The sequence below is a fragment of the Dermatophagoides farinae genome, chromosome 9 (assembly GCF_024713945.1).
Source record: "Dermatophagoides farinae isolate YC_2012a chromosome 9, ASM2471394v1, whole genome shotgun sequence".
Lineage (NCBI taxonomy): Eukaryota > Metazoa > Arthropoda > Arachnida > Sarcoptiformes > Pyroglyphidae > Dermatophagoides > Dermatophagoides farinae.
The window spans coordinates 32,892-59,517 of record NC_134685.1 but is presented as its reverse complement, the minus strand read 5'-3'; the positions used below and the strand labels follow the sequence as shown (position 1 = coordinate 59,517).

Here is a 26,626-nt window from a genome sequence, read left to right as displayed (position 1 = left end):
CTAGAATGGCGTAAGAAGAGACTTTACTTGTACGGATTCCATACATATCATCACTAAATAATGGTGGCCAGATGACACAACATGCTCAACAACATACACAGGGTCATTCCAAAAAAAGGAAGCCAGCCATGCATACATTGAAGCTTGATTGTAAGATTGAATGAGGGGCGGCTGCTTGGCTTGTCCTCCAACAGCAGTCATCATCTCATCTGATAAAACATGGAAGACAGGCTGTGTTGGTTGATTGAATTTATGTTTATAATAATAATTTTAATTTAATTCCACTTTAATTTAGACAATCTAAGTCACTGTGTTTGTGCGGCCAGTGAGCTTACATATTTTTTGGCCTGTGTCGGTCATGACAATCATTTTAATTTAAAAGTTTGCCTGCCTTCAAACCCGCCAACACCACATTTTGGTTGTTTGCTTGATTCTATGCAATGGGTTGTTGGTTAGTCGAATTTTCAATTTAGTCGATTGTGTGAGTGTGTGTGTGTGTGCGTTTGCCAAATTCTTATTCGGCGACATTTTTTGTGTGGCTCCTGGATGATGACTTCTTAGTATTTGAATAGATTCCTGACACACTCACACATGGCAACCGAATCGATATGCGTATGATAAACTTGATTGGCTGCTGTTTGGCATTTTTGTTGTTGCTTTAATAAATCATCACTTAATTTCCAGATATTGAACCATGGTCGTCATGGATTCATCTGATGATGATAGATAAGTTATCTACTCCAGTGGCTAAATTAGTTGGTTAATCGTAACAAACAAAAGGTCACAAGTCTTTGCTCTGTGTGTGTGTGTGAGTTTGTTTCATAGCATCCAAGTTAGAAGGAAAAAAATTACCAAGTCTGTGTGCAGTGTGTAAGAGAATGAATATTTGGACAAAAAGTATTAATCATGATGAACCAGCTAAACAATCGAGCAATGATTAATGGATGACATCAGACAATAAAAACAACAACAACAACAACGACAGAGCAGGTCTAATCTATTAGTCTGTGTTTTAGTATGTGTTTGCGTGTGAGATTAATTTGCCCATTGTCGTCATCATGATGCACAAAAGACCTAAGAAGATGATTATCTCAAGTTGGTGTCGTCACAAACTTTTTTTTGCTAACGATTTTCATTCGATCGTGTGACACTGTTGTTGTGAATACATACTATCAGTTTGGATCAATCTGCACATTGTTTGCATACTTCATTCATTCATTCATTCATTCATTCGATGAATGACTTTATGAATATTTGTGTGATCAAAGGATTCACCCTCAACCAACAAGAAATGCAAAGAATAGAAATGCGAATGCAAGAGAAATAATTAAGTGATTCTTTAATTATTCACCATTATTGCTGAATTCCTATCTGTGTGTGTGTGTATTTGTAAATGTAACAAACAAAATGCAATAATAGAAACAGTAACAACAACAACAACAAGAATAAGCAAACAAATAGTTGGAATATTACCATTTTGTCAATTTCGTTTCATTCATTTCATTCGTTCCATTGATGATGAAGCAGCATCTTCATTATTATGATCAATGAATGGCAAGGGTAGCCATTCTTGGCAAACATTTCGTAAATGAATGCATTTTTAATTATGATTCTAATTAATTTCGTTCATCAACATTGTCATCATTTTGTTGTCATTTTGGCCTGATTTAGAATATTTCACCATGTTTCGAGTTGTTTATTCAGAGAAATGTTTTTCAATTTTTCTATTTATTTCAAATGAATCAGCAATGATCTTAGTGTTTTTTTTTCCATAGTTTGTCGATAGTTATCACCAAACGGATCATGAATGTTGACATGTCCGACATGCAGTTTACAAGTTTGCTTAGGTGCCAATGATTTTCTTTTTACTTGGAAAATGTAATTCCATTTCTTGTTTACTTGCATGAATGTCGAACATGATTCTTTTGTTGTTTTCGGGCTCCCATATTCACTTACACACACACACATCACAATGGCCGACGAGGCAGGCAATTTTTTTCCATTTCGTTTAGCAAATAAAACTGGGCTTGCCATTCATTCATTGTCATTCATTGTCCATGTCTCTCTTATTTGTTTGTTTGGATCGAGAAATGATACTCTCTGGTTCGGTGTGTGTGTGTGTGATGCACACAGTGTCTAGTCTATCAATTTGTGAAATGATCCATTGATAGCACCACACACACACACACATTCTTAGAATGTAGTCACTTTGCTCAATGCAAAATTTGCAAAATTTAATTAATTTAAATTTAAAATTTTCCGCCAATCGGCAAAGGGGTATATGATGATGTAACTGTAGATGTTCAGTATCAGTTTTCATCTTGTGCGTCTTCTTTCTTTCTTGCCGATCATCGTCATCGTCATCGTCATTGTTTGTTTGTTAATTGCTTTTGCACTATATTCTCGATGTTAATCCTCCATCCATCAACCATATGAAAGATTCGAAATGGGGGGTATATTGCACATCACTGTGTTTGCACATTGACTGCCAAACACGGATGATGAAAATAGCTTTAGGTGACAACCACTCTTTTTGCATCATATATGAGAATCATTGAATATGGAACAAAAAACAAAAACAAAACAAAACAAAAAAAACGAAAAAGAACGAAAGAAAAAAATTACGTAATGAAAAAAACCACGAAAAGCAATCGAATTTTGCCCTGCATCCTATCTCCTTCTCAGCATTCATTCACTGCCAAAACATTAGACATGTTTTCACAATATTAAAGTAAACATTGGACAGATAGTTGGAGAGAGAGAGAGAGTAGTAAACATTAGGAGCGAAAGCCATCGTGATGATGATGATGATGATAATACCAAATAATGTATATATCCAAGATAATTACCGACCCTTCTTCATCATCATCGGTTTTTATTGCACATCCAATGTATGCATACTGCCTTCATTCTTTGCTTGCTATTGCATGACATGTGCCAAAATCAATTCCATTCACCCAGTTTATTTCAGCATAGTCCGCCAACAAAGATGACGATGAAAAAGATTGGAAAAATGAAAAAAACAAAAACAAAAAACGACATTTTCGTTGAAGAAATCCAAAGAGAGATATGGTGTGTGTGTGTGTTTATGCCATTGAATTGAGTTGAATGAATCGAAAGGAAAATCATTATCAGTAAAGCTAAACAGCAATGATGATGAAAAACAATAGAGTCCAAGGCATCTGATTATTGACTGAAATGAGAAACAAACAAACAAACAATGAATGTGACTGAATTCGTATGAAGCCGGATACCGATTTCAATCCTGCTACTGATGGCTGTGAATTCTGCTTCTGCTGCTGCTGCCGCCGTGTTTGACACTTATGTCAACCAAACACTAAACTCGCACACAATCTCGTTTTCTGTCCAAATCCTCGAACCTGTTTTGCTTGATTATTATTATGAGAACACATCACATCCATAACAAAGACAGTGAGTGTGTGTGTGTGTGTGTGTAGCAAGTTTAATTATAATAATTAATGTGCATCAAAATTGCATTAACATTCCCCTCTTGGATTCATTCTTTTTTATGCAAAGGAAGAATCATTTTGATGTGACACAAGGTAGCGCATAACTTTCGCCGATCGATCAAATAATGATGACATTCTTTGCACTTGTTGTCGTTTGTTGTTGTGTAAAATGTTTGTTTTCTCATTGCATTGAAAAGCTTGGACCTGAGACTGGCTAAGAATAAGGCCCATTCTCATTGAACAATTCAAACTTATTTGCATCATCCAAATAAACAACCAACCAATGAATGCGCGTGTGCTTCCTCTATCCATTTCCCTTGACGATTCATTCATGTCGTCGTGGATATTGAGATAGAGAGAGTGAACCCTCAATCGAATGATGAATGCATCCATCATAACCTTATACACAACAGCAGCACATTGCCAACAGCGACAAACAAACAAACAACAATAACAACCGATTCAACACAAAACGGTCCATTTTACACACAACTTAGAGATGGCAGGAAGAGAGAGAAAATGAAACTTTAGAAACTGGACTTGACAGAATCAAGAAGAAGAAGCTTGCAATTAATGCCGTGTGTGTGTGTGTTCAGGCAAGCCTTTAATTCCCGTTCGGTTATTGCTGCTGCTGCGTGGATGAGCATTGGCCTGTCACTAAACTGACAGTTTAGCGCCAACTGCTTTCACCGAAAAAAAACGAGAATCCCGTTTGTTTTTTTTTCAATACATTTCAAGCATGATGATGGCCGTCGTGTAGGATTCCTTTTTTTCCCATTTTCTCCACTCGGTTGACATCTAATTTAAATTAGTTTTATGCAAACTTTACTTAGTCCATTGAATTCATTCTCAGTTGGCCCTCAGTTGGAGATAAACAAATTTTCTAGCATCCTCTCTCTGTGTGTGTGTGTGTGTGTGTTTGTTGTTTATGTTACGCCGAACCAGAACATTTTAGAACAGGCCGAACGTACGATGACAGCAGGCCAGATAATTATCGGGTATTAACCGTGTTTTGTATACGTTCAGTGAGCCGTAGATTTGAGATGGACAGGACATTCAGGCAAACAGGGATGACAATCTCACTGGGAGCCATTCATTGTCATGCCATAAGACATTTGAGCAATGAAAACAGCCGATAGTGTCAAGTGATGCATAATAAATGTGCTAAGACCAGCAGTACTTCCGGCCAGTATACCACCATTATCAACAACAAAAGAAGTTGTGTAATGAATTAGCCAACTGTAAAGCATTCTCGTTCTTGGAATCTTGCAACAAACAAAGCATTGGTCGATTGACATGTCTCACTATGGATACAATGCAGAATGAATGAATCTAAAGTTGTCATTTGTTTCATTTTAAAAATCTGAATCTGGTGCCCATAACACACATGACTGTGTACCAGTGTGTGTTTGTAGGATTATTTCGTTTACCTGAGATGCGATATGGAATGATGAATACTTAATTAGCTAGTTCTGTTTTTCTCTTTTTCTATTTTTCGTTTTTTCTGTTTTTCATTTGCCTCACTGCATACTCGTTGGTTGTTTAGTTTGTCAAGTGCATTCCAAGATGGCAATCATCGAATCAAGTTGCCAATTCGTGCCCGAAGGCTTGCATTGATAATATACTGGCGACAATCATCGAACCGAATCGGTGTGTGATTGTTGATTGTATTTGCATGATAAAATCCATTGTTTCTCCATCATATTTGGTCTCATTACTTGTAACTCCATCCTCTTTTCAGTTTATTGTCAATCCAGTGTTTATCAAATTGTTGTTCATCCAGACAATCGCACACAAACATAGACTCAAATTGAAATTCAATACAGATGCTAAGATTGTGAACTGATGTGCCGACGTGTCAAACATGGCTTTGCTGAAACAACCGGGCTATATGTCATTATAATGTCAATCCGTTTGTTGTTGTTGTGACATTGTCAATGTACCGTTTCAGAGGACGAACGCGTGTTTCAAAGGGTCGTTTAGAGGTCGTCGATTGTCTCTATGTGTGTGTGTGTGTGTGTGTGTGCAACCCTTTGAATACTCGAACAAATAAACAGAAAAAGAGAAAAAAAAGTATGAAAAAAAAACAAAACAAAATCTCAATCTGATTGTAGCCGACGACGACGACGACCACAAGCACAAACTTAAGCCAAACAGAACTATTTTGCACCATTATTCACTATGGTCCATCCATATATGAATGAATGAATGAATGACTGATTAAGTTTGGTCGTGCGCGCATTCAACAATGAATGAGACAAAAAAGAAAAGGGAAACCCTTTTTTCGTCATCTCGGGTTCCTGTTTTCTGTTTTTCATTTCTGTCCGTAATCATTCTTTCACTTTTCTATTGTTTGACTTAGATCTATAATATGGATGATGGTTATGCAAGCAGATACTCACCAACACACACACAGCATCTCACTTTTACTCGCATAGGTCTTAGTGTCTTTACACAGAATCATAGTGATGATGATTCCGGACATTGAAAGATTCCTGCTTGCTCCAATCGGGGCTATATAGGCATCAATTTGAAATTGGCACAATCGATTTGTTGTTTATCGATTTGACTTTCGATGAACAATTTTAAAGTGGCCATGAAGGTTGTTGTTGAAAAGTTGATCGGTAAAATGGAAACAAGTCCAAGTCGAATGACAACTTGAGGAGGAAAGGAAATTCTGGCAACAAACATTGTCCCATGATGGGACTAAGAATGGATTATTAATGTGATAGCCAGCTGCAAAGATGTACGTGGCTAATTGAGAATTTTTCAAATTAAACTACATGCACCATAACCATCATTGGAGAACTAAATGGACATTAATGACATCATTTTGGTCGCCATTTCATTCATTTGTGTGGTGGTGGTGGTGCCCAGGGATTGCCCCAAAACATTAGCCAAACGAAGAATTGCATCAATTTTTTCTCCATCCAACTCTTTTCATGTTCCAGGTTCCTAATTCGCATGCATGTGAATAAGACGTAAAAATCAAAATGAGGATGTATGTGCTGGAGAAACATGAATACCACCACCACCACCAGGCCATGTTCAGTTGCCATTTGAATAATCGATGCAGTCATGTTAGTGGACCAATAATTTTCCTGTCTGTAGTTGTGTATATCACACACACATTACATTGTCGCCAGTGGAGAGCCTTAATTAGAAATTTCGAAAGACAAGATTTTCCTTTTGCTCCAGAATTTGGATCGGACCACAATGAGCCTGTGATGTGATCCATTAAAACAATCATAATAATCATAACAACGGCAGTAATGCAGTCATTATTAATATAAAGCAAACATCAAAGGCAATTAAAATTTCATTTATTTCTCTCTCTCTCTTGCTCTCTCTGTTTCTGTTTTCAGAACATTCGCTGCGTTGTGGCTATCAAGTTTATTTTTTAAATATTACAACATACCACATGATCAGCATCAGCATCAGCAGCACAACCGAACCAAAATGAAATGGAATATATCGAGTTGCTTGATGCGCCAATGATTATTAATGAGCCAACCATACATTAGTGTAGAGAAAGAGAGAGAGAGAGAGAGATGGCCATTATTTTGGAAATTCGAAGCATGTGAAAGTGTTGATGAATGATGTGAGTCTTAATTAAAACAATTATCCATGAATGCATTCGATTCGTCTTATCAAGAATATGGAGTCAAAGTGGCCCAAAGGCAAATCAACTTAATACCCGGCATTATCATTCGACAATGGGCAATCTATATGCAATCTTAATGAAACCAAATGAATGACAAAAAAGGGTTATTACTGTTTTACTGTTTTGCTGTTTGATTGTCAATTTGATGACAAATTGCATCCACTCAATTTAAGACACACTCTCACTGTGCATATGAATGAAATGAATCAAAATCATCTGTCATCATTGCATTATATGTTCACATTAAGACGATTCAAATCAAATTCGACAATCGGTTTTCGCTTTCAAACCTCCAGGACACATTTACTCTCATTCGAGAATCTTTATTCCATGCACATGCATCAATGTGAATGTTGCATCACTTTCAAATCAAACAAAACGGTTTCAAATCCGTTTTGAAATATTTTTGCTTGACTTGCCGTGTGTGTCTGCGTATGAGAGTGATGACATATGGCATTCGAACGAAACGGATTTTTTTTTTTTTTTTTGAAAACGTGTTTTACGAAAGAAATACATTCAGTCATTCTTGTTGATATCTGGTTATGGTTATACAACACTAAGCGATTAGTGGCTAGATAAGTGAGTACCTTGTTCTCCATCCATGGTTGGCTTAATGGGTTTTGGCTTGTTTCTAAGTAATTTAACGGCTATAAGAACACGTATTATTCTCATTAGCTGTCAACACACACACACACACACACACACAGACAACCAGAGCAGAAGATTTGAGAATCCATCGGGCCCGCTTCTGGTTTTTTTTGCTGTCGTTGCTGTAATGAATAATATATGGCAATCCATCGATATACGCGACACACACCAACCATCTAAGCAAAATGAAAAATCATTCATTTCCAACACCCAACCAACCAACCAAGCAACTAAGAATCGTTTACACACACAGAGAGAGAATGGCTTTGCGTGCACAGCTACATTATCGGGCCACCGACAGCAACCAAAAAAAAAAAAAAAAATGACCGATTTGTCGAACATGGAGAAAAATCTGGATTAAACATGTGTGTGTGTAGCAGCCCTATCTTATGATCCCGGGCGTGTGAATAATGTCGGGAATGTGAATGCAATATTTGTTTCAAACTAATGTGATCATGATGATGATGACTAATTAATAACGATTAACTAATAACTTTTCATTAACCAATTTTTTCTCCACACACACACACACACATATCACCATCATTCGCTGTGTGTATTGATGTGAAGAGAATTCAAAAGGCAAATATCTTGCCTGTTTGTGTGTGTGTTTTATTAATGCGTTTGGTATGTCGATATTGTGTAATGGTGGTGACAATGAATGTCCGAACCGGGTTTCCTAATGGCAGACTGCCTCTCTAGTGATCATCATCATCATGATCATTATGATTGTCAAGATTTTCGATTGAAAAGGAAATAAATTCCTTTTCAAATGAACTTGAAATATTTGAGCAGATTTGATCAGCTTCTTTCTCTGTCTGTTTGTGGCTACAACCATTAGACTTGTAGAGAAAAATTGGATTTTCAATTTCGCAAAATCAATTACTGAGAAAATATTTTTGTTGTTGTTTGTTGTTGCTACCATAGAATATGAATCGAATCGTCTTTGTATTGGTTGTCAATTGTGTTGACATACTCTGTGTTAATGGGCGTTTGGTTGTTGGTTTTTTTTTTGTTAGATTTGCTGATTTGTTAAGATAATAATCACCCACACATTGCCTTATTCGGTTTGGTCACACACACATTCACTAAGATGGCAACAACAAATATCAATATTCTACTCTGCTCTATTGTAGCTCTTTGTTTTGGGTAAACATTGGCCATCTGTGTTCTCGGTTGTCATAGAATTGGATCCCGATTCCTGCTTAAATGTTTAGGTAATTGGACTGGCATTCCTTTGCTTATGTCGCACAAATAATGACTATTATATCCTCCTCTATTCATTGCCGATATGGGCAATATGGGCAATAATCATATTATTATTAAACTTTTACGTGAATCCATCAGCCAAAAAAACGATATTTACCAGGTATGCATTCTCATTGCAGACTAGATAGACTGATAGTGTGTGTGTGTGTGTGTTTGTGCTGTCACCATTATTACTTGGCTTTTTTACTTGAATCAAATCCATTCCGTATACGGAATCACTCTTAATGGATTAGATTGTGTGCACTGTACAGTGTGTGTGTGTGTGTGTGTGTGTTGTGTTTGGGTGGGTGAATGGCATGACGGAAGGGGGACATGCTAGTGTTTGATTGTCATCATAGTTACCCTGGTGTGTCTGGCTTGTTTTAGTTGGAATCCTTCTTGGATTTATGCTTACAAAGACATAACGGGTCTGAGAAGAACATATAACGGTCAGCCAATATATATGGTCGTCACACATCACTAAGTCACTGTGGATTTGACTTTTTTATCTAATCGCGCTATACGAACACAGCCCCATTCGCTTAACGCCGATCGTAAAAAAACTGCTGTTGACCATCATCATCATCATAATTGTGGTAAAGATAAAGAATTCCCACCATCTCAATTTAAGCAAATGAACTCATGTTGTGTCCACCAGGTAGGCATTATACAACCAACTTAGTGTTTTAATGACCAACAATACTGTCATGTTCAATGTGGCAAACACAATGCCCTGATCAACGTTGTGGTGGTACGTGTCCGATTAATCGCGAGAATCCTAAACTATCCTGAACTATTCAAAAGTTTTCCAACTGTCCCAGATGACGTGAGAAATGAACCACCATCATCGTCATCGTCATCATTACCGTTAACGATCCCCATACACACACACATCCAGTAATATTGATGATAAACTCAGATATGATGAGCACAGAATTAATTGATTCCTAACGGTTCAAAGGCCATCAACATGAGACCATCATCATTACATCAGTTTGAACAATGATGATGATGGATTTTTTTAGTTTTGTACGGACACACCTCGCTGAACTTCATTCATTTCTGATGATGAAATGGATGGATGGGAACGGTTGTTTGTTCGTTCGTTTGTTCGTCTCATCATTACATAACGGTGTATCGATTGCAAACAAAAAAAAACTTGTTTGGCTTGACTTACTAAAACAGACACATACACACACACACACACACCAGGTATAAGAAAAATTAGCTAGATTCTCATTGGGCGTGAATCATTTTTTCATTCATCAACAATAGGTGATCTTTCTCTGTGTTTGTATATGGAAACCGAGCAACAACCATTCGATTATTTGCCATGGTTTCATCAGCCCATCTTACCTGGTGCTTACTTGATTGAAATGGACAAAAAAATTGATCCAAATCAAAACTCATGAATTAGAACTCAAGTTGATTCGTGAGCTTTAGAAACAAAATCAAATCAGATGACATGACTGACTCATGTCTCATGTTGTTGGTTCTAATTATAATCAATAGGGTACTGAAACATAACAGAATGGTGATTGTCGTTAATCCGAATCCAATTGTCAATGTGTGCAAACAATGTAGACAGTGCAGTCATCTTCAACCGTTGGCCCATAGTAAACAAAATCGAACCCCACTTTTCTTGTTTATTTTCACAAAATTCGAATGAAATCCATAATGATGATGCCGGCAACAATAACAACAACAACAACAATCCATCCTGTCATCATCATCAGATTGTTTACTTAGGCTTTACTCGTATGATTGTCCTCATCATGATTGGGATCAATTATGATCAAGTTCAAGTCAACATAGCACCGGATGCGAAATCAAAATCAATTTGATGGTCACAGTAGTGCCATCTGTCGATCACATGAACCAACATGAACATTTTCTCATTCTCGTCATTTTGACAAACAAATAAATCATGAATGAAACGTACATATACGATTTGTGTGTTGTGCGTAGCCGGTAGTAATCGATATTTTATGCAGTTTTTAATGAAATTGAATAAACGATTGTCATGATCATGTCGAAAACAATCGATATATATTCGAATCAATCTTGCTCACTTCATTCTCCCTACCCGCTCTCACTCTCTCTCTCTCTCTTTCTCTTTTTCCATGATGAATGATGATGGAATGAATGTTTTCGATCTGTTAAGGTTGAATTGCCATTGGAAATGGGAAATGTTCACCGCGAGTACAAGTTAAACACACACATATTGTGTGAGCGCTCAAGTAATAATAACGAAAACAATAAAATTTAAACCTAATGAACAAACAGCCACAAGACAATGATGAAAAAGAAAGCCAGCTTAGCATCGATGATCATTGTGATGATGATGATGATGATCGAGAAATTTGGAGCTACAAATACCGAATGGTCATGCGATGCTCATTGGGTGAGTTGAGTGTGCACTTAGGTTTGTTATAAGCTAAAGTTAATTATGCCTACTACTACAGGTGTATACTTTACCATTCTTTTGATGGCCACCATTATTGCATTGGTCATATCTAATACGGATCTATGTTCAATGCTAACATTTCTATTGTTCACATCGATCATAGCTGCAATCTGCTATGCAGATAGCCATTGTTGTTCGAATAGTTGGCTCAACACATCTTTCAACCATGCACAGAACCTTGTCCGAACTGATCGACAATGTTGTGATATAGCCTGATGATGATGGATATAAAATATAAAACCCAATTTATTTTTTTATTAATTAACAAAATGTCGGTGTCTTTATTAATGATTCAGTGGCTAATTGTAGTAGAATGAGGGTAGAAAATCAATTATTTTGCTGCTTCAAATCTCGTAATTTACGTTGTCGGTCGCGTACGGATTTTTCACGTTCGAATTCTCTAAAATCGGTTCGAGATAGGAATGCCTGACGTTCAAGAAATGATCCTTTCGATCGTCGATGTTGATCCAGTTCCTCTTCGAATTTATTCGATTCTTTGAATTCGGCCCAATCGTGTAACGATTTCTTCAATGTACTGATCTTTGGTTTTTTCAACTGTGTCAATAGACCGGAAAGGCCACCGCTACCAGATGAGCGTTTGACGCCAACGTTGGCTGATGATGATGATGATGAGGCCGTTTCGGCTTGTTGATCATTATCATCAATTGATTTAGTTTGGTTAGCATCGACCGTCTCGTTAATCAGGACAATTTCGCCTGCAAAATCATATTGTTTGGTGATGGTAGCCTTGGTCGATTGATTGGCATCTGGTTGGCTTGCTTTCGCTGCAACTGGTTTGTCGCTGCAAAAATCATTCCATAATTCATCCAGTTTATTCGTATCAATCGTCACATCATCTGTTTTCTTCTTTGTTTCTGATTTAGCTTCATCATTTTGGCCAACGGTTTCTTCCTCCTCCTGATGATCAGTTGTCGAATCGGATTCTGTATGAACAAACAGTGATGCTTAAAACAATCAATAATGAATAATCAAACCAAAACAAACCTTCACCACTGGCATGGTCCTCATTGTTGGGCGAATAGTCATCATCATCTTCGTCGTCGTCATCCTCATCATCACCATTATGATTGACGTTCGATGTTTCGAGGTATCGATCATGGTTAGATTGTCTCGACATATTGTGTTATATTGGAAAAATTATCATTCAAACTGAGCTAGATGTATATCATATCATCAATCGATGCCAATATGATGCCAACTGAATATTGTTAACCGTTCAGAAAAGACGTACACCTGAGAAAGGATTATATATGTTGACAATTTTGCAAGAGTATCAATCATCTCAATATATCAATACTGCTAGCATAATTGCACATGTGCATTGTGTTTGTTTATGGACAAACTTATTTATAATCCGTGTGTTTGTGTTTAGTGAAAGACGCAGTTTGTTTTGATTGTAAATATGACCATGATCGATGAATGTTCTTCAGACGCATCAACATACACTCGATTATTATTCACTTGACAAACCTTGACAATTACCACTTAGTGCACTATAATAATAACTGTTGAGAATGGGAAACGCAAACACAAACAATTCAAAACAACGAATCGAAAGGCCATATTCGATCGATGTTTATAATGGTGGTTGTTTAGATCGCCGTGAATCACCAAGACCCGGCGAGGATGGTAAAACGTTCGATTTCAGTACGAAACGTCGACCGGTACTTTGCTATCAGAATTCCTGTGATTACAGTGGAGAAGATAATGGTGATGATTATAAAAACTATTTGGACAATTCCTGTCAAGGTATCAATGCTTTGAACGATCAAATGCTACCAACCGTATTCAAATGGGATGGTGGTGGCAAAGATGTCTACATTACGGGCACCTTTTCCGACTGGAAACCTGTTCGTATGGTTCAAAGTCAGGGTGATTTTGTCACCATTATCGACATACCTGAGGTGAGTTGATCATTATGACCTATACTGATTTACTCACAACCTTTGACACTCGCACACACACACTCAGGGAGTTCACAAATACAAATTCCTGGTGGATGGTGTGGAAAAGATTGACAAAAATGCCAAAGTAGATGATGGCCAATCGAACAATGTATTGAACGTGGAGAAATCCGATTTCGAAGTATTCGAAGCACTTGCCATGGATTTAGCTTCCAATAATAATAACAACAACAACAACAATAATACAAACAACACACATTCGACAAGTAATGCATTGTCTGGATCTCCGCCTGGCTCGTATTCACAAACTATACCGACATTCTCGCATGATTCGACCACTGGTTCCGGTAGTGGAAATCAAAGTGGTCCACCCATATTGCCCCCGCATCTATTGCAGGTGATCCTCAACAATCCTTCAGTTAATTTTGGCGAACCAACTTTGTTACCGCAGCCGAATCATGTCATGTTGAATCATTTGTATGCTTTGTCTATCAAGGTATGGTAACACCACATGTAAACAGTGATGAATAATAATGACATTTATTATTTCAATTCATTCAACAGGATGGAGTTATGGTTTTGAGTGCCATACATCGTTATCGCAAAAAATACGTTACAACCATGCTCTACAAACCAATCTAGATGTTCAGTCAGTCATCTTTTTCTTGCGTGATTTGATCGATTCAATTTCCTCGGCAAATGTTCCTTCTGCTTGGCGGCAATTGAAATTATCTTTGGCCCATTTTATTCGACAATTAAACCAGTAGCCATAGGTAACCAAAACAAACGATAAAATGGAAATGTTTGTCGATTGTAACACTCTACCTATTATGATTGCAAATAAACAAACAAACAAATGTTCATTTTATTAGAAATTGTTACCACACATTTAATTAAGGAATAAATTCTTACTTGTAGCCAGAAACGAGGCTATACCACAGCCAAAACCGGCATATATACCAGTTAAGAGTGAATTCTTGAAACATGGTATTTTTGTTATGTCCGTGCCAAACAGCATTATCTGCAATCATAACACAACTGTATTATTATAATTGGCAGCTGTTATGGCTTGCTTACCTGTTTGCCATCTTGATCATCTTGCAACCCTTCGATTACGTTCTCGTCGATGGTCATGATGATGATTATCTCTTTATTATAATTTTAATTTTAATAACAGTTGTATGTATATTATATGTATTTATTATTATTTAGAATCAATTCGAATCACACAATCACCTGATCACTACCAAACAAATCGATGGCCGTTCGTAAAGTTTGTTTGAATGTGTTCATCATAATAACAAAATGTTATCAATTTACGTCATTCGAAACAACGAATGTCATGTTCAACAACAAGACAAACAATCCCGAATGGCAGATAATAAGACACTAATCAATCAATAAATTCTGATGTTCATTTGTTGTTGGATTCGGATTTGATGAATGATTGAATGAATACACTGTGTGTGTGTGTGTGTGTGTATGTGAGTGTCAGTATGAGTGTGAGTGTGTTGGTGAATATTTTTGTTATCGATTGATGAAACAAACAAACATTTAATCAACCATTGGATTGAATGTTTGTAGAAAATTTGTTCATGTTCGAACAACATAATCATTGTAAATTATAATTTCCGACATGTCCAATCCAATATCATCAGCAATCGCTTGGTAAGTGTATTGTTGATAACGATAACGCGATAGTGATTACTGATTGACTGATTTCTATCATTATTAGAAGGAAGAAACAACGACGACAACAACAACTACAACAATAACAACAATCGAAACACTTTGATACAAGTCGCCCATCAGAACGCTATTACATTGATTTTGGTGCTCATCAGTGATAAACACATTTTGTCATGTCTTTCGATGAGACGATTATTTGTTTCTATAATTTCCTATTACGGTGAGAGCAATCATCGAATTTGTCCAAATATATAGAGAGATGGTAACCACAATCGGACCACAGAAATTGCGACAATTGTGGCAAACCTGTCAGCTTGATTCGAAAAATGAACCAAAGGTAAGTGAGTCTAAACAATTTCATAACCACCAAATGATGGATGGTCCATTTAATAGGAGAAACGAAATCATTTGATTCGCTTGCTGGATTGTTGTCTGGTCTATTTCGAAGAATTGCATGATGAAAGACCAGAAGAAGCAGCATTGAATCAATTGCAACGAACCACACATTATTGCATTGGCAATTGGCTCATTCATCAATTCATCATTGATCTTAGCAATCAAAGTCATTCCAAATGCAGCCACAATAATGGCAGTGATAATGAGACTGATCGATTGTTTGATGAATATTTTCTACACGATGACCATGGTGTTGGATTCAAGTTCCTACAATGTTTCAGTCATTTTCTGGCCCACGAAGGTGGCACTTGTATCTATAATCTCGAATTGGCCAAAATACTCATTCTAGTCCTCAATCATTTTCTCAACGATGACGACGACAACGACAACGACCATGTTGAATGTAATGCAAACAGCAAACAACAAGCTCGAATCGATTGGTCGTCGATTAAAAGTGAAACAAATTTCAAAGAGGATCTCTATCTGAAAACAGTAAGCCGAAATGATGAAATTCTATCGCCGATCAAAGTGAAATGCTGGTTCAAGAGCAGAGATGGCTCCAATTTGTTTGGACAAAACAAATCATCGAAACGATATGCTCGCGATTATGGTAGTAGCAGTAGTGATGATGAACCTGATCACCGAGAGCCATTCACAAAGATTCCATGTCTAATCACAACAATTAACAACACCATTGAACATCCAATGATAGGTGCCAATTACGAAAAGCCCACAAAAACTCAACTCATCTGGACATTGGAAAGCTTATTATCCAAATTGGTCTCGTTTGAAAAGAATGGATTTCGTGTCTTGCAAAAAGACGACAATCAACTAGTGTCCATATTGATCATACGCGAATTATCCTATCTGATGCATAAATCCGTGGACAATATAACCAATCAAATCATCGAATTGAATCATTTACTATTGGCTAGTTGTATGGTTGTTTGCCATCATAAACCATTCACCGGAATCGAACTAATCGATAGAGTCGGATTGATCGAATCTTGGATGAAATACGTGAACACGAACATTGTATACAATGAATCCATTGAGACTGGTAATTGCTTGTTAAGCTTAATGATAACCATATCACAATCGCTGACAATGCAGTCATCGTCTACAGATATGAACAAACCAATTGGTTTGTTTCACTCGTTTATAACGTTAATGTTTGCATCCAATGAACCCGATAATAATGACGATGATGATGAGGATGAGAAACACGCGAATCTGGCCTCATTTCTGATGAACATTTTCCAATCTTCGATCAAACACGATCCGCCACTATATCGGATGATTGATTTACTCAAACAATTACACATCGCCATCCAATATAACCAGGCGTTGTCCATGCACAGACAAATTTGCCGTCGCAAACGACGTCATATTCGATGTAATCTGGCTCCATTGATTGTACATCATCATTTTCACATCAATTTATCATGGTCGCACAATGATGATTACTGTCCTTCCGCCTTGTTATATTCGCTTTTGGTCAGAGTGATATTCATTGTAGCCAAATGGAATGCAACCAATGAATCATTACTTAATCATGTGTGTCATCAGCTATCGCAATTGATCTCTTGTTGTTGTGTGTTGCGTAGATATTGCAAACATTTACTGTTTATGGCTATCACAGCTACCGGACCATTTGCAGCGTCCATACGACATGCCATATTCAATGTGATTGAATTGAATGTACGAATTCAACGGCATCAAAGCCATCAAATCAACAAGACTAGAAAATCGCCATCAGCACAATTCATTGATGAATGTAGCTTTTGTGCATCCACTAGTAGTTCAAACGATGGCCAAAACGTGAAACGATCGAATGAACCAACAACAGCAGTACAACAACAGTATGAACAAGAACCATCTCCCCTGTACAGTGAAGGCTATGCTACCGATAATGGCAACTGTTGTTGGTTATCGGATGCTCATCATCATCATCATCGAACACAATCCGTATCGAGTGATCGAAAATCAACCATTGAATCGGATAATTGTCTGATGAGTTCATTATCGCATCACTATCGTACATTGCTACGGTCTGATTCGATTGCCATCAGGCAATCGGTTTATCGACATTTGTATAATTTATTCTCATTCGTTGATGGCCATTGTCAGCAATCAATATTGGTCCATATCATACTACCAGTCATATCTGATGATGGCCACAGTCAATCATACCCATCCGATGTTAGTGTTTTCGTTTTACGGTTACTAATTGCTGCTGCTACCACCGTTACACCGTTATCCGGTGGCAAACGAAAAGCTCAACAAATACAAAGCGGTCGACAATTGCTGCAGACGATTTCCAAGATGAAAGCCTGGCCTGCTATCATTGAATACATTTCAAATCCGAATCATAAAGCGTCTGACAATGATAATAATAGTCATTCGCATCACGCACATAACGATTTAGCCTGTCTTAGTATCCAGCTATTGCGTAATTTGCTCATCTGTGAACTGACCGACAACAAACAATCGTTTGAAACGATTGCCATTATCATTGATCTATTCGCCGAACATTTTGATCAATGTATCCTGCGCAAAACGATGCAACATTTCGAATCAAACACGTGTCCAAAAATGGAATCATTGGAGCAATATATTGACTTTTACAAACACCATAGCTTCGACATTCTCATTGATGATGAATCAGTGAATTTGCGAATCGATTGTTTATCGCAGACATTCTCTAGCTTGGATCGACTATTATGGCTAGCAAATAGCACAATAGAGCTTTATCCACAGTTGGCCAATCTGTTAAATAATGAACCCTATAACTTTACGTCGAAATTGTGGCTACATACTTGTAAATTACTCAAACAAACATTGAACGAAATGAAATTACTAGCCCTGCTTCCACAGCCACAACAAAAACACTTGCTATTCTGTGAACAATCGATTGGACTGATGGAACCATTATTATCACTCATACAACGACTAGAACCGATAGATTCAACAACTACCACACTTGGTCAATTCGTTGTCGATAAATTGGATACTCTTATCGAAGCAAATACAATCACACAATGGCCCATTTATGAATCGCTAATAATGACCAAATTGATGGGTCAATTATTGCAGATGATTCTTCGCGTGTCATTCGATTGTCCAATCATTAATGATCAACACATTCATCTGTGGACCAATAGTTGCACTGATTTACTGTCCATTCTAGATTGTCAACAACAACAACGAGCCCTCTCATTCGACAGTGTTATGAGTGATCATAATGACGATAATTGTGATGACAATTTCGATTGTAATGGCCACGATGATGCTGGCTATGAAGCTGATATTGAATGCTTGGTTAGACAAACAAAAATTCGTGATCAAGGTTTGTCCGTCAAAGAATCGCCTTCACGTCCAGCATCTCTTTGCAACGTTCCTCTTTGTCGTCAAGTGTTGGAATTCTTGAGCAAATGGTTAACGGCGAAAAAGAAACTGCTGCTGCTAACGCAACACCAAATTGATCTCAACTTGAAGAACGAATTGAACATGGTTGCCATTTGCTTCAATCAACTGATTGGTTATTGCCGCGATAATCCAGACAACATTGCCATCATGGCTGAAGCCAATTTCAGTCAAACATTAATGCAGCATTTCCGTTTCATTTTATCCTCATCGAGCAGCCACTATAAACCAGTGAAAAAATTGTTATTCGATCTGTTCATCTTGTTAACCCGTAATCGATTGACATCAGAATCAATACGAATGTGCATCGATCTATTCAAAGAAAAAGACGCCGACTATGAATCACTTTTGTCCATAATGAACAAAATACTTTTTCCCCCCAATATTGTTGGCCGAAATCATTGTTCGATCGGTGTTGGTGGTGGTAGTAGTTCACCTCAACATTTTGTTCAATTTCCGACCACCAGATTGTGCTCGGAATCAACAAAAAAAACCAAAACTGATTGGCTCGACGAATTGATCTGTTCGATGAATGATGACCACTATAATGGACATGGTGATAGTGGTGATAGTGACAATGACATTTCGTTGCGATCATTTGCTATGGCCATACCGCTGAATGGCTCAGTGATCAAACACCAGATTCCGTTACGATGTACGTTGGCATGCTGGATTTTCCTCGAGAAACGAGCTCCATTTGTTGAGAAAAACAAAAATCAAAAGCCAAGCCATGATGGTCAGATGCACATTTGTTCGTTGGTATTGGACTGTATCACCATGGAAATGTGGTTTGACTTTCTCTACAATCGTTTCGTGTATCGGTTATCCAAGAAAAGCAATGGCAAAGTGTTTTGTCTGAATGAAAGTTTTATGCCGAGCAGTGTTGATCTGCTTGGCTGTTGGAATCTGATTTGCGTCAATTTCGAAGAACAGTGTGTCAATCGAGCCCATTGCATTCAAATTAGTCACACTGTGAACGGTGGCCGCGAAAAATTTGTCAAATGGTCATATCCATCCACTTTGTTCAATGACCATGCACATCGAGCCAGTGAATTATCGTCCGCCAATTGTGCTTTGCTTCTCGGTTCTATTCAACAATCAAACATTACCGACTTTCATTACAAACTGTCCAATGTGATGTTCTTCAAACAACACCTTCAACCATTTGGTCGTATTTTGCTCCTTTCATTAGGACCTGATTTTAGTCATTTTCATCATCTTGGCGATGACATTATTCAACGTGATCAATACTTTGTTCTACCACGACAATTGATCACCACTGATGAATCCAATGTGGACATGTTGACCTCATTGATGTCGTCGTCGGCAAATTCCGTATCGAACTCATCACAATCAATCACGGCCAATCTAGTCATGCTATATCGGGCATCAACACCAAACTTGTACTATTTGTGGCCTGCACAACCGGAATCAAACACAACCAGTCTGATCAATCCATTATTACGAACATTGCTTGCGCGCACAAACAATCAATTAATTACATCTGATGAACAAGAAGCTCGATTGTATCGAATCAAATTGAATGGCAAACTGGATGCTGGTTGCAATGGAGCCGTTGTTGTCAAAACGATCGCCGACATTGGTGGCATTTCCGTTTTCGTGTTTCTTTTGCTTTATCTGATGGAACACACCGATAGTCAACAAGTATGGAACCAGTCTCTGGAATTGATTCTGCACACATACAATAGCCATTATTATAATCGTTTGATGTTTGATCGTCACCATGAAGCATATGCTTTGCTGTCATATGCGTTGGATAGATCGGCAAAATCGCCCACAACATCAATGCTGAAAACTTTTGCTCAGTTTGCGTTGCATTGGCATCCAAACAATAGCCAATATCCGGTGATAATTGTCCCGTCAAACATTGCTTTGTTCATCGATTCATGGCGTGTTTGGGTTAAAAATTCAACGACAAGCAAACTATTCGTTCAAACGCTCATGTCTCTTACTGAACCTTGCAACCCTTTTCAAGCCTACAATTTGCTTCTGCTGCAACGAACCAATGCATTCGACCATCTGATGCGTATGATAAAAAACGTTCATTTGAATTACAACATCATTGACCATAACCATGGTAACATTGTTTCCGATTCATCCGACCAATTGATACGTCTCATTCAGAGTCTGATTGAGAATGAATGCGACAAACAGCCACAATTGCTTCAAGCTGTCGTGGACTGTCTACTTCTTTTGCAGCCCACCGAATGGCTGCACGTAAATCAAACGAAAGCCTCGTTCTATTACATTTTTCCATCAACATGGAAAACGATCAAAGATGATACTGGTGAAGCTAACAACGATCCAGATATGATTGAATTGAAAAATCTGAGCAAACGACCGCAACTTTCTTTCTTACACTCAACCGTAGATGATGAGGACGATGATTCTGGTAACAATCTTGATGATGATGATGATGATGATGATTGGGAAATTGTCACAGAATTCGTCGACACTGTCAGCTGTGAACATACAGCCACCACAATTGAACAACAACAACAACAACAGCCGACACCCAGTTTTAGCAACAACCAAGATTGCCAGTTGATCACACGGGAATTGATTCGATTGCTTGATAAATACGTTGATCAGATGTTCGCCAATGATTATCTCGTGTCATTAGTTGAATCTTGTTCGGTGGACAGAAATGTCTCTTTATTCGATTTCCTTATTGTCCTGGTGAACAATCCATCTGGCCAGGTTAGACAGCAGGCTTTGGCCACATTTTTCAAGCTCTTTCAACTTTCATGCCAATCGGCCAATTCAGAGCAAGAATGGTTGAAACGAAAAACTCTTGGTCTGTTGCTGGTATCGAATCAATTGTACAACTATTACGCTGATGAACATATAATGAACAGCTGTGTGGCATTTCTGTTCAATGTGACCAACCAACGTCGAATCGATGACCTGTGCAAACATCCAGAATCGTCGGTCGATTTGAAACGTATGGTGATGAAAGTTTCGTTGGAGAATTTTATTCCATTGCTTGCATTGTTGCCAAAGTGTTTGCACCCGATAAGCCTATGTTATCGAATCCTGCAGCTCATGTATCAAATTGTCGACAAGATGACCATCGTCCAGTTGGATGAACTACACAAACAATACGGCCTAGCGCAATCATTAACGAAATTGTTGATCAATGTCAATACACAACTATCGATCCCAGCCGAAGACATGAACAAATATAACCGAGAACATCTGAACGAGGCAATCTATCGAATCGTTGCAAACATTAGTTCTGCATATAATCATCATCAATGCAATGATGTACAGCTCTACGACCATTTCATCCACGATTTGGTCAATTATTATGCCATGATTGAGCGTAAAATATCGGCTCAAGTGGCTGCCACATTCCGTAACGTTCAGGTGACGATATTTCGTTCCTGCTTTGAAGCATTCGATCGAATTATCCATGCATGGTCCACAACAAGTGATGATACGAAACCGAAAGCTATTGTTTTGCAGCCGAAAACAATGTTTGACCGTATCAAAATGGTGGCGCAAAAATCTGTCGACTTTGTTGTCTGCCGAAATGCCAAAATTGGTTTGGGCCAGAAAGAGAAATACTTTCAACGAGAACTGCTCTATCATTTGCTTCAACTAATTGATCAGATTGAGAACGAATCGTTAAAAGTGTCGCGAATAAACAAGAAAAGTGTAGCCTGGTTCAAATGTCTATCGAATGGTCGAGACTTTTTCAAAGCGTTGCTTAATCAACTAGTCACATTCCTCATGTCTCATTTGCAATCAATCGATGATCGAATCTTTTGCTTGCATCTGTTTTACGAGAAAACCAATCAATTCGACCAGATCAAACAATTTGTCGACACCAAACACGATGGTCAATTTATCTTCCTGATGGATGAATTTCTTCGTGATCTAATCGAGTTCGGAGTAAGAGAATTGAACATTTTCAGCTGGTCTGCGATGGAAAATGCCGAGCCATTTGTCTCGGTCAATGATAGCTACATTGCTGACGACAACGACAACAACGACGACGACGACTACCGCCGCCAACAACAGCCAACGGCAATATTAATGAGCCATGTTTACCGAAAATTTCGACGTCAATTTGATTTGGATGGCAAGGATCAATACTTTTACAAATCGGTGCTTGCCGCATGGCATGAACGCGTACAAGAAGCACAAACTAAATACGAAACTAAATTGCTCCGTTCTTCTAGTCGGATATTTGCCAACATGTCCTTGGTGTTTGATAAGGTGCTTGATGAAGCCTCCAGACTCAACGATCGAATAATTGTGGCTCAACAGGCCGAAAAGAAACGATACATTTCACATCTGAAACGGGAACAACTTGACAATCGAGCCACCCAAAAGCGACTGGTTCAATTAATCGGCCACTTGTTACAGGAAAAAAGTTGCTGGTTTCTGCCTGAATACTATCCGCAGAGTTGGGAATTGAGTCCATTCGAAAGTCAAGGTCGTGTTCGTACCAAAATGGAACGTTGTTTTCTTGAAATGGATGATCGCTACGTCATGAGCAACGACAGACAATTACGTTCGAAACAATTGTTTTCCACATTAATGGACGATCCAGTTCAATCATCGGCCAATTTCTTCAGCACCATTTCGATTAACGAACTAACCAGACCACCACCAGCACAAGCACCAGATGAAAGCAATGGCAATGGCTGTTTGGCTTCCCATCCGGACACTGATGTCTTACTGTTCACATCGATGGCCAATGTCATTCTCTACGATGATCAAATCGAAGGCGAAATCCTGGTCAAACGAAACAAAATCCAATTCATCTGTAATGGCAGCGGCCAAGCTGCGACAAGTCATCGGTTCGATAGTTTTAGTTCGAAGCGTGCGTTTTTCCAGAATTTTTCCATCGACATGGATGAAATACAAGAACTGATCAAATGTCGATACGAACTGCAAAACAAAGCGATCGAGATTGTGCTCACATCTGGCCTAACCTATTTGATTGCGTTCGAATCAAACACTGCTCGTGATGAATGCCACCAACACCTTATGCAGAATCGTGACCTATTGGTCAATCTGAATGAATCCATCAACCTCGTTTCACTGACACAAATGTGGCGTGAAAGACGTCTTTCCAATTTCGACTATCTAATGCACTTGAACCGACTGAGTGGCAGAACGTTCAATGATCTGATGCAGTATCCGGTGTTTCCGTTCGTGTTGGCCGATTATTCTAGTCACATTCTGAATCTGTTGGATGGCCAGTCATATCGAGACCTGGCCAAACCGATTGCCGTGCAAAAAAAAGAACGAGAAAAATATTACATCGACCAGTACAACTACATAGAAACGGAAAACAATGCTAGTGGTGGTGGTCGGCCAAAATCCAAGAATGGGGACGTCGTTCCATTTCCCGGTGTCACTTCAACGCCTTACCACTATGGAGCTCATTACAGCAACAGTGGCATTGTTCTCTATTATCTGGTTCGATTGCCACCATACACACAGATGTTTCTCCACTATCAGGATCGTAATTTCGACTTGCCCGATAGAAGTTTTCATTCGATCCAGACAACATGGCGATTGGCCACCGAAGATTCGACCAATGGCTTCAAGGAGATGATTCCTGAATTTTTCTATCTACCGGAATTCCTCTGCAATCTGGAACGATTCGATTTAGGCGTTCGTCAGAATGGTGAACGTGTGAATGATGTGAAACTACCGCCGTGGTCACGAGGCAGCGCTCGACTTTTTACTTTGATCAATCGCCAGGCATTGGAATCGAATTACGTGACCCAACACCTGAATCATTGGTTCGATCTGATCTTTGGCTACAAACAGAATGGTCGTGCAGCAGTCGAAGCCATCAATGTGTTTCATCCGGCCACCCACTTTACGGCCGATCTGTCCAAAATCAGAGACCAAGTCAAACGTCATGCACTGAAAACAATGATCAAAACTTATGGCCAAATGCCCAGTCAACTGTTCCAGATGCCTCATCCAGCAATACAGACCGATGTTTGGTTTCCGGTCGAAGACAGTCATCACAATATCCCGCAATCACCGGCCATGGGCGAAGTGATTGGACTGAAATGGGGTAATTATGTTGGATCGCCAATCTATCAGACGCCGGTTATTTGTTTTCACAAACGGTTTTCGCTTCGTATTGACCGTTTAGTTTCATTGCCTACCAACGATCTGTTGCTATTGCCACCGAATTCTTCACCCTTGGTCGCTTACAATCAGGCTAGAAATCAATTTATCAACACTAGTTACATCATCTTTTACGCTTTGTGCACTTGGTCACCACAACATGCAACTATCTGGTTCCGTAATCAACAGGACAAACGGTTATTTAATGCCGAAATGAATTCATTGCTTGATGAGGTATAGTGCACTACAGTATATAGTATATCAGTAGATCTAATCACATGTATACATGTTTGATGATTGTAGATTTGTATCTGTGAATCGATTCCCGACTATGAATGGATTTTGGTTGGCTATCGATCGGGCACAATCATTGCCTTTTCATTGAAATTTGACAAACAATACGTAAGTGCAAGAAAATCCATTGCCAATCATCATTGCTAATCACATTTGTTACATCGTGTAGGATCTGCACGCTATCCAATTGAAAGATCGGCCATCGCTGTTTGTTGGTCATCAGTCAGCAATCACATCGATCACGATCAACAGGAATTTCAATGTAGCTCTATCCACCGATTCAAATGGACGATGCATTGTATGGGACATGAACAAACAACAATATTTGCGAACCATTTTGGACACTAATCATCATAATGTATTGGTCTCGATGTCTACAATCAGTAACACGTTGGGTGATATGGCCGTGGTCACATATACGACTAGCAAACAAGTGCTTACCAGTCAACTTTATGTGTTTACACTGAATGGACAACCTGTGGCAGACATTCACACGAATCGTTCGGAACCATACATCACGGCCGTCTGTTATTCATCTTGTCCGGAAGGTATTTCTATCAATGTCATTTGCACTGGATTATCCGATGGCTCAATCAAGCTTTGGAGTTCATGGGATCTCACTCTTATTCGAATCATTCATTCAGATTTGATATCATTGTCATTGAATTCCAGTCCAATAATCAGGTAAGTCATTTTATTGATTATTGATTGGTCATATCTAATGCATTAATAATCAAATATATACATACAGTATGTGTTATTCGTACAAATGTGATTTATTTTACTTGCTCACTCGGGACAATTGCCTTATCGCCCTAAAGAATGGTCTGTTGGCCGTTTCGTCTTCTTCGGCCTCATCATCATCATCATCATCGTCATCCACATTAAATTCATCGTCATCATCGTCATCAAGAAGTGATAATTTCCGCATATTGAATCTGACCAATCTTGGCCCTCCTGTATGATTGATTGATCGCCTGTAATTAATTTGTATACACACACACACACAATGTATTGTTTTTTTTTTCATTTTTGATTTTGTTTTTTTGATTTTTGTTTGTAAAATTTAAAATAAACTTTTACCATTACGTCATTCATGACTGATGCCAAATGTTTTGTTGATTTGTGCGTAAAAACAATAACTATGAATTCATTTAAATGAATGGTTATGCTTTGTCATATTAGTGCTCAGATTAAGAAACAGGAACAGGAAAGTACATGGAGGTTGTTGAATCGGATTGATTTTTAACAATAAAAATTGCATCATTGAATT

At 38.3% G+C, this 26,626-nt stretch overlaps 4 protein-coding genes across 5 annotated transcripts; 2 read left to right on the top strand and 2 right to left on the bottom strand.

Annotated features, from left to right (window-relative positions):
- Positions 1 to 11,725: 11,725 nt before the first annotated feature.
- LOC124497568 (craniofacial development protein 1) lies at positions 11,726 to 12,766 on the bottom strand. 2 transcript variants are annotated; one of them, XM_047061236.2, is made up of 2 exons: positions 12,503 to 12,766; positions 11,726 to 12,441 (listed from the first exon to the last, which is right to left on the bottom strand). In XM_047061236.2, exons 1-2 carry the CDS (start codon positions 12,633 to 12,635, stop codon positions 11,825 to 11,827), a joined length of 750 nt encoding a protein of 249 aa, XP_046917192.1. In that variant the 5' UTR covers positions 12,636 to 12,766; the 3' UTR covers positions 11,726 to 11,824. The 2 variants fall into 2 exon arrangements, with proteins under 2 accessions (XP_046917192.1, XP_075590100.1); XM_075733985.1 differs by having other exon boundaries at positions 12,509 to 12,766.
- Positions 12,767 to 12,783: 17 nt separating this feature from the next.
- On the top strand, positions 12,784 to 14,369 carry alc (5'-AMP-activated protein kinase subunit beta-1). The gene is made up of 3 exons (XM_047061234.2): positions 12,784 to 13,422; positions 13,490 to 13,918; positions 13,987 to 14,369. Exons 1-3 carry the CDS (start codon positions 13,033 to 13,035, stop codon positions 14,062 to 14,064), a joined length of 897 nt encoding a protein of 298 aa, XP_046917190.1. The 5' UTR covers positions 12,784 to 13,032; the 3' UTR covers positions 14,065 to 14,369.
- On the bottom strand, positions 13,920 to 14,636 carry l(3)87Df (cytochrome c oxidase assembly factor COX20 lethal (3) 87Df). Its single transcript, XM_047061241.2, has 3 exons — positions 14,500 to 14,636; positions 14,335 to 14,443; positions 13,920 to 14,247 (listed from the first exon to the last, which is right to left on the bottom strand). The coding sequence occupies exons 1-3, from the start codon at positions 14,554 to 14,556 to the stop codon at positions 14,069 to 14,071; spliced, it is 345 nt and encodes a 114-aa protein (XP_046917197.1). The 5' UTR covers positions 14,557 to 14,636; the 3' UTR covers positions 13,920 to 14,068.
- A 107-nt stretch (positions 14,637 to 14,743) lies between these two features.
- Positions 14,744 to 26,464, top strand: mv (lysosomal-trafficking regulator mauve). The gene is made up of 6 exons (XM_047061225.2): positions 14,744 to 15,090; positions 15,158 to 15,448; positions 15,505 to 25,293; positions 25,363 to 25,461; positions 25,523 to 26,037; positions 26,105 to 26,464. Exons 2-6 carry the CDS (start codon positions 15,371 to 15,373, stop codon positions 26,316 to 26,318), a joined length of 10,695 nt encoding a protein of 3,564 aa, XP_046917181.2. The 5' UTR covers positions 14,744 to 15,090; positions 15,158 to 15,370; the 3' UTR covers positions 26,319 to 26,464.
- Positions 26,465 to 26,626: the final 162 nt, after the last annotated feature.